We start from the raw sequence: 8,870 nt of genomic DNA on the forward strand, positions 1-8,870 counted from the left end.
AGGCGGGTCAAAGATCTACTTGCAGATACCGGAACGGGACCAGGCCGGCAACGCCATACCCGATTGGAAGCGCCAGATGATGGCCAAGAAGGCGGCCGAGCGGGCCAAGAAGGACTTCGAGGAGCGCATGGCCCAAGAGGCAGAGTCACGCCGCCTCTCCCAGATTCCCCAGTGGAAGCGGGATCTACTGGCGCGACGCGAGGAGACGGAGAACAAGCTGAAGTAAGTGGGTGTAGTGGCTAGTGGGGAGTCTCCTGACCCCTGGCCTCAATTGTCTGACCTTCTTCTAGGGCGGCCATCTACACGCCCAAGGTGGAGGAGAACAACCGGGTGGCAGACACCTGGCGGCTGAAGAACCGCGCCATGTCCATCGACAACATCAACATCAATCTGGCCGGTATGGAGCAGCACTACCAGCAGATCCAGTTCCAGCAGCAGCACCACCAGATGGGCAACAAGGAGAACCATGGCGATCCCAAGGGAGCTGAACAGGATCAGGAGCACGGTGGTGGCGGTGGCGGTGGCGGTGGAAGTGGCGTTGGTAACGCTAACTCTGGCGTCAGTGGAGGGCAGGAGCTTATCGAACCATCGGAAGGCAGCCAGGGACACGCCGAGGAGGAGGAGGATAACATCATCCCCTGGCGCGCCCAGCTGCGCAAGACCAACAGCCGTCTCAGCCTGATCTGATGCATCCACGTACACATACCCGAAAAATTAAATCCATTCTTCAATCGACCCTAAGCGGTGCATTTTTTTTTTTTTTTTTTGTGGATTAACTTAAAGCATGTGCAATTATAATGAGAAAAACCCTAAATATAAAGCATAAAACCTAAGCCTAAGGTCTAGCTACTTAGATTGTACTATATGCATAATCATAACCCGTGTTTTTGCACTTAATTTTACTCCATGTTTTTTTTTTCGCCAAAACGAATATTGTTATTTCTAGTGTGCAGTACAGTATCGCAAGGCGAATCAAACGTATATATCTAACCTTAGCTGCTGTGCTTAAGTTCTATTTCGGTTTTGTATTTTAATCATTTATACTCTCAATTTTTTGACTATTTTTTGTGACTTGGCTTGAATTTATTTTGTACTGGAATTAATTTAATTGATCGGTTAAGCATTTTTAATTGTTATTTGTTTTTATATACGCGGCTCAAACAATATTACTTTTAATTATATAAATACACGAATACATACAACATATATGAATGAAAAAGCGAACGAATGAATCAATAAATACATATATATAATTTAAAACAAGAGCGAATACTTTAGTCAGCTAGTGTGAATGCGAGCGCGATTAATAATTTGAATCGTTGAATGAGCGCAATGGAAAAGCAGGAGGTCCTGGGACACTTGGCCAAGGTGGTCAGGGCCCTGATCCCATCAGCTAAGCCGCCGGTCGAGCTGCGGTCCATCGTCGAAGATTACATGGAGATCGAGGGTGAGACGATACCCTTTCGCAGGCTGGGCCACTCGAATGACCAAGAGCTGCTTAAGGATACGAATCAGTTCAACTCTGGCGGTGTTTGACAATGACGGCGGTCCGGCTTCTGATGATTTGGATCCTTATTCTGTGGTTGGTTGTGGTACTAATTGCAGTAAGTAAATCTCTAGAAAATGTTCGTGGGCTGCGTACCATACGCAAGTATAACGCCAGCACAGAACACTTTGTGATTCCATATCGGCAATCAGGCGTTCATCACAGTATATTGTCACTATCCAACAAGCTGACAATTTACAAACAGATCTTAGCACCAAACTGGAAGTATGGGTGCCAAATCTGGGGCTTGGCATGCGACAGCCAAATCAAAAGGATCCAGGCTATTCAAAATAAGGTAGCAAGACTTATCACCGGCTGCGAGTGGTTTGTTCGAGACCTGAAACTCGCAACGGTATTTGACGAAATAAACCAGCCCTCGAGCAGATACCATGACAGGCTGGAGCGCCACAGAAATCGGCTGGCCAGCGCTCTAAACAGATCTCGCCCACCAAGGAGGCTCAATAGAAGGCAACCACGGGATCTCATTACCCGATCTCCTTTGACAAGGGTCAGCAGAAGCTGACGCTTATCTTAAATCCTATTTGTTATATGTGATTGTTATGTAATTGTAGTAAAATTACTGTAAATTTAAAAAAGCTAACTATAGTTAGCCGGCGAGCCCAAATGGGCTGAATTAATAGATAAGAAGGACACAAAGGGGCTTCAAGACTTCCCCGTATACCTTAATAAATAAATTAATAATAAAAACTTGCGTATGGTACGCATGCCAAGCCCCAGATTCGGCACCCATACTTCCAGTTTGGTGCTAAGATCTGTTTGTAAATTGTCAGCTTGTTGGATAGCGACAATATACTGTGATGAACGCCTGATTGCCGATATGGAATCACTAAGTGTTCTGTGCTAGCGTTATACTTGCGTATGGTACGCAAGCCCACGAACATTTTCTAGAGATTTACTTACTGCAATAAGTACCACAACCAAGCACAGAATATGGATCCAAATCAGCAGAAGCAGGTCCGCCGTTATTGCCAAACACAGCCAGAGTATTGGCAGCCGGATTATTGCCAGCAGCAGCAGCACAACCGTCAGCGGGATCAAGAAATAAGGAAAGCAGCTAAGCGCGAGAAGCAGGCTAAAGCAGATCTAACGGACATCATAATCCAAGAGCTGTTGGAGGAGTCATCCATAGAACAGTAGAATACATCGATTATGATAAAAACCCACTCCTTTTCCTTGGTCAGACAATCATACAAATCATAAATTTGGTGGGACGAACGCACAAACTCTAGCCGTTGAGCTAGCCGTTGCACTTAGTAGCGAGCAAAAATAGAAAAAATCGGTTCTTTACATCAGGCTTGGCTTGGCTTGACACAAGCTGGTCGCGGGGACCTTGTCGTCGTGCTGCAATGTTATAGAATATTTTCACAAATTCTGAAAAGAAAAGGAGAGGGGAGTTCAATATAGTATTTATTTGTTGTGTACGATGTCACTATGTGTACTATTAACTGTGATGCAGAATGTTTTCCCGCATGTGAGTGTTGGCCCCAGAAGCCGCAGAGTTGCGTTCTAGAGAAGTCACCTAATAAGTTTGGAACCCGAGTCTAAAACCAAAAGGAAATCCCAAGACCTGCTATGCAACCAGGATGGAACTGCAAAAAAGCCCGTAATTAATATCCCACTGAACACCCAGTTGGAACACAAGTCCCTACTCACCACCCATTAGCCCACAACCCCACTCATTGCACCATTAGGCTGCACACGTAAAGGAACGGTGGCAACAATCTACAGTCCCTTGCCTATTGTCATTTTATGGTTGTCAACGAGCAAAAAATGTATCAACCAGGACGTGTAATTCATTTACAATTTCACTCTGGCAACGAAACAAAAAACCAGGAGTTCCTCTTCACATTAACTCGATCTTTCAATCGCCGAACCGCGTGCGCTATGATTTATTTAATTGTCAGCGCTTGAATGACGTCATTACAAGGCGTGGGGTGTGGGGCGTGGCAAGGTGGTTGGCTGTCGACAGGCTGCCCCCGGCATTAGTTTAACGCCAGATAGGAGGGCCACATCCATTCGACATATAGACAAACACGCGGGCCGCCAAAAAGCCGTAACCGCCGACTTTCCGCTTCGACTTGCAACACTTTAATCGCAACTCACAATGAATTTAACAGAACTGAATTTCAAAAAAAGATTCTTACCCAGAGAATTTTAAGCGTAAAATGATTGAAAATGAATTTTATCGAAACTGATTGGCAGGTCGAAAAAATTGAAATTTTGGTCCACACGAATACACGTTTTAACGTTAACGTTTTATTAGAACTGTAATTTTATTTATTTATTTATTATTTGTAAGAATTTTGAATAATATTTTGTCTGATGTGTGTTCCGACTGTCCCAAGTTACGACTGAGGTTCGAAAAACGGAATTGCTAGCTGTATACTTGTACGGCAAACCCCACGCCAACTAGATCGAAAAAAGTTAGATTTGATCAAAACGACGCCGGCGGATTCGCATCCTGGGAAACATCCTTCTGTTAGGTGGGTACGCCACCATGTTTTCCTTTGCCGTTGACGGTGTGGTAAGTTCATCATATTAAATTAAATATTAATATTCAGCTTATTTAAATTTCTAGCCGCCGCGCTAATTAACTCGGTGTGGCTAAGAAATTTTGGTCGAATCGTATCGACGTGTTGTACACTTTATATGGTCGGAGACTAAGTTACATCATTTTCAACGAATCTAGTATAACCTTTTACTCTACGAGTAACGTGTTTATCTACGTGTTGTGACCTTCTAACTTGGACAAAATGGGTGTTGGTTGCAGTGATCCCTCTGTAATCCTTGCACTTCAGATTCTACTTTTTGGTTTTTTTGGAGTCCAGCCCCATTGATACTGCTGCCGCCTATCATCTGGCAATATAATTAAGATTTTGGACAATATAACATCCTTTTTTATGGGTATTGAACTGAAGGCTGAAAGTGGATGAAGTCAAATAAGTCAGTAAGTAATAATAAGCATATCGATTTCCAAAGCTTTGTATGTGTCACATTTGTTTAAAAGTTTGAAACAGCTAAAAATAAGCCATGTTTGTCTGTCCGTCCGTATCTCGGGATCTGAGGGACACTACAGGCTAGAAAGCTATAAGATAAGGTTGCCACACCCCGATCCGAATAACTCCCAAATAAGGAAAACAGCATCTGCTTTGCTTATAATTTCATGGTTTTATTACCATTTTTTGGAAGCGCTTATGTCATGCTGGCGATGCAGGTATTGATGTTGGGCACGAAGGCGTTGCAGCCGTCGACTACCTTCTTGGTAGCATTGACGTAGCAGGAGGAGGTGTTGAAAGGCAGGGCGGCGCCCTGCTTGATCATCGTGTTCATGCGGCGGACAAGAGACATGGTGGCACAGAAGGCCTTCAGGGTGCAACGCATGACGCTCTTGGTGGAGGAGACGACGCCCCTGGAGGTGGAGCTGCACAGCTCGGACTTCATGTTGATGATCTTGTTGCTGGTGACGATCATTTGCTTGGCATTGTTCAGCATGGCCTGGACATCCTTTGGAATATTGCCGGTGCAGGTGGTCAAGTCGTCCACGTAGTTGGTACAGGTGAGCAGCACATTGGCCACTTCCTCGACGATGCACTTGGTGCCGTTGATGCCCTTGTATCCGGCCAACAGAATCTTGCGGCACGATCCAATGAAGCCGAACTGCTCGACGCCCATGAACTCATCCTCCATTGCCATCAACTCGGCGGCATAGAGATCCTCAAGCTCGGCATCGGTGTAGGCCTCGAAGTCTTCGAAGGCACCTACGGCATTGGCCTAAAACAAGTTGGCAATAAGATTAGATTTAGGAATAGTAGTTCTTCATGATGTTGTCTGACTTACGTTGGCTGTGGCCAGGAGGAAGCTGGCGGAGGCCACGACCAGGAGGCAGACGTTGAGTACTTTCATGTTACTGGTGGATGGTTTCACTGGCGATTGTTTGCTGACCGATCCGCGGGGCTTGTTTATATAGACGATCGATTGGGGCCATATCAGTTAAGTGGCGATCCGGAGGTTCGATTCGCACATACACTTTGGTAAACCAATGTGCCGGCGATATGTATGCTTTAATTAAGCCACCACACAAAGTCCGAAACTAATTTGGTATTATCTATGCATGGACACACAAAGAAGATAGCCAGATAGTCATATAGCCAGATTGTCCAGATTGGACAGGGCTTAGGTGGATCCGACACCACCCACCGCAAGCACTGGAAGATCATCTAGATAGGCGTTCCCATATATCGACGCTGCACCTGCATAATCGCAGGTGGACTGTTGCTCCCAACAAACAATGGGTATTTTATTTTAATAACAAAACAAAACCCTTGGAAAAGTCGCCTATCTACGTTGTCAACGTCCGAGTGACAGTTTTTTAAGTGGCTTAAATCTAAATTAGAAATAAGCACGATTATTACAGTAGAAAAAGTATCAAGTATATTATAAAACTAATTATACTAAAAATGATAACCTTTTATCTTCAAACCTGTCTCATGGCCCTAGGTTAAGGTGATCATATCTGTTGAGAAATGTTGTTTTTGTCACACTTTCATTTTTATCAATTTGCAATTGTGATAGAAAGTACACTCGCACTGGTTTTCGATTTTCGGCACAGACTTTTGGTTAACGGTAACTAAACAATTAACTAACTATTCTGTATACTATAAAATATACTTTTATTTTACAATTGAATTACATTTGATTTACTCTGATCTGAAAATTGTATAAATTGTACAAATCAATATAGTTATGTTATAGAGCAACTTGTTATATTCCACTTAATAGAGTGGTCAGATATTTCATATAAAATTATAAAAGACAAAAGTGAATGTTATAGTCGAGTTCCCCGACTATCCGATGCCCGTTATTCAGCTAGTTTAAACGCAAACGCGAAATTTAATCATTTTTTGGGATATAGATAGATATTGGGGAATAAAATGAGAAACAAAATTTAAAAATGTTTAAAGGTCTGGACGTTTTGGTCGTTTTAAAAGTAAAAGGATGGGTGTGGCCACAGCGTTTTTGGTATACAGGTAAAAATTGGCAGGACAAACAATATAACAAAGAAAAATCGAAACATTTTTCAAAAGTGTGGGCCTGGCAGTTTTGGGCGGCTTTAGAGTGTTAGAGTGGGCGTGGCAACATGGGTCAACACATTTGCGATGCGTATATGTCTCTAAAATCTGTATGCTGAATATCAACCTTCTAGCTCTCATTGTACCTGAGATCCGACGTTCATACGGACAGACAGACATGGCCAGATCGACTTGTTTAGTGATCCTGATCAAGAATATATGTATGTATATACATTATATAAACGCTTCTTTTTACTTTACAAGTAACGGGTATAAAAATATAGTTATGTATAGTATTAAAAAGGCTTCCTCTCCTCTAAGAAAATTAAAAAACTACCAAAAACTGTGATAACACGGTTTTTTATTGCATGCTCGAATCGATTGCGGGCAATAGGCCCCTAAGAAGTCAGCTTGGAGCAGCTGATGATGTTCTGGGGAAAGGCGGTGTAGTAGGTGGTCAGGGTGGCGACGGCATCGGAGACACAGACGACGGCATTAGGACCAGTTTGCGGGATCTTCTTGGCCAGCTCGATGGCATCGTTCACTTGCTTCTTAAGGGACCACACCTTGCGCAGGGTCTTAACAAAGCAGCTGCCGGAGACCTTCGTCTCCTCGTCGTCCGTTTGGGGGCAAGTGTTGGACCTCAGATTGATGAGGTCGTTGCAAGTGCTGAGGATCTTCTTGTTGGCGTTGATCAGTTTGGTCACATCCTTGCTGGCGGTGACGCCGCACACAACCACGTCCGTGTTAAATTGGGTCGCACTGTCCTTGATACCCGCCACCCACTTGAGGATGCAATTGAGTCCCTTAATGCTGCGCAGGGCGATCTTCAGGGACTTGTAGGTCGTACTCAGCAGGCTTATGTCCTCCACCTCCAAGCTGCCATCGGTCACATCGTCCAGTTCTGGCGAGGAGTCCAGGGCGCTGGGAACAGGAGCCACCAATGCATTTACCTGGAATTTAAAAGTGTACTACCAATGCACAAGTAATTTATATTTTCCATTGCAAAACTTACGCAGAACAGGCCCAAAGCCAAAATAAGAATGGTATACTTCATGTTGTCGTTGTTTATAGGCAACTATGAAAAACCGTTTCCAATTGGGCCCTTTTATATCGCTTGGATTTTTAACCCTCTACTTGTCACGTAGGACTTGTAGATACAGAAATTCTAGTTACCTTACCAACATATAGGTTCATAACTCTATTATTATAACTAAATATTAGCATTGCACGGATATTATATTATATTTATAGTATACGTACTGATGATGTACATATATCCAAGTTTTTTGCATACATTTTTTGTGTTAAGAAAAGCGGTTAAGACTATATTGAACGTGAGCCAGTCACATTGGGGCTCTGATAACGCATTAAGCCAATCGATCAATTGGACGCCGAATTTATCTATAAAATACAAAAAACCCAATTGATAACGGCTAGGCTCGAAAGACTTAAAACAAATAATTGGATTTCAGTTCGATTTTAAGTCATACTCTTGGGCTGACTTTCCTGCATACACACAGCATTAGTTTCACATATTAAACTGTATTTGCCTACTTTTGGGCTTAAGTTTATTACTTATGAAATGATGGAAAACATAAAACAATTGAAAATATTTAAATTTAAATCCGTTTTAACACATCTTCTAACTAAAGCCAAATTGTTAATACTTTTCTGCCTTAGGGCGATTTGCAGATTAAAGGCCACCGTGCAGTCACACCATTTTCACAAGTTTCAATTGCAATCGCCGGCCATTCGATTCAAATTTTACATACGGATTCCCATGAATGACATGGCAGTGAAGCAGCAAGTCTTACGTCGTCATCATCGCTGGACAAAAGTCAGTTGACTTGAAGTGCCCTACGATTTGCTTTGCTAGCCACGTGAGAAGCGCCATATCTAATAAGCTGGCCGATTAGATGGCAGGTTCGAAATACGAAAATCGTCTCATAGAGGGGACCGTATCGATAAGGATTTATACACGCTTAGCCAGTAACTTATTCGCCTTTCATATATGCCTTTGATTGCTTCCAGGAAACGATAATTTCATTGGGAAACATAAGGATAAGGCATTAGTCACAAATGTTCTCATTGATCTCATATTACAAAAAAAAAAAAACAAAGTTGATACAACCGGTGACCTGTCAACGTTTCGGTAAATGTTTATGACACAAAGTGTATGTAGTTATTGTTGACAGAACAATAACTATTAATGTGCTGGGCCATGAAAATAA

At 42.9% G+C, this 8,870-nt stretch overlaps 3 protein-coding genes across 10 annotated transcripts in view; 1 reads left to right on the forward strand and 2 right to left on the reverse strand.

The window, feature by feature from the left end:
• LOC6618070 (probable serine/threonine-protein kinase DDB_G0267686) overlaps positions 1–814 on the forward strand; it is a 30,620-nt gene extending 29,806 nt beyond the window's left edge. For 4 of the 8 annotated variants that reach the window (XM_032725629.1, XM_032725626.1, XM_032725628.1 and 1 more), the window contains 2 exons: positions 14–222; positions 291–687. In XM_032725629.1, the coding sequence (XP_032581520.1) occupies positions 14–222; positions 291–687 (606 nt within the window). Of the gene's footprint in view, positions 1–13; positions 223–290 lie in introns of all 8 variants that reach the window. The other 4 variants (XM_032725625.1, XM_032725631.1, XM_032725624.1 and 1 more) reach the window with 3 other exon arrangements.
• Positions 815–4,712: 3,898 nt separating this feature from the next.
• On the reverse strand, positions 4,713–5,513 carry LOC6618072. The gene is made up of 2 exons (XM_002042334.2): positions 5,405–5,513; positions 4,713–5,338 (listed from the first exon to the last, which is right to left on the reverse strand). Exons 1-2 carry the CDS (start codon positions 5,468–5,470, stop codon positions 4,760–4,762), a joined length of 645 nt encoding a protein of 214 aa, XP_002042370.1. The 5' UTR covers positions 5,471–5,513; the 3' UTR covers positions 4,713–4,759.
• Positions 5,514–6,977: 1,464 nt separating this feature from the next.
• On the reverse strand, positions 6,978–7,751 carry LOC6618073. Its single transcript, XM_002042335.2, has 2 exons — positions 7,652–7,751; positions 6,978–7,589 (listed from the first exon to the last, which is right to left on the reverse strand). The coding sequence occupies exons 1-2, from the start codon at positions 7,691–7,693 to the stop codon at positions 7,035–7,037; spliced, it is 597 nt and encodes a 198-aa protein (XP_002042371.1). The 5' UTR covers positions 7,694–7,751; the 3' UTR covers positions 6,978–7,034.
• Between the last annotated feature and the right edge of the window lie 1,119 nt (positions 7,752–8,870).

This window comes from Drosophila sechellia, chromosome X, assembly GCF_004382195.2.
Source record: "Drosophila sechellia strain sech25 chromosome X, ASM438219v1, whole genome shotgun sequence".
Classification (NCBI taxonomy): domain Eukaryota; kingdom Metazoa; phylum Arthropoda; class Insecta; order Diptera; family Drosophilidae; genus Drosophila; species Drosophila sechellia.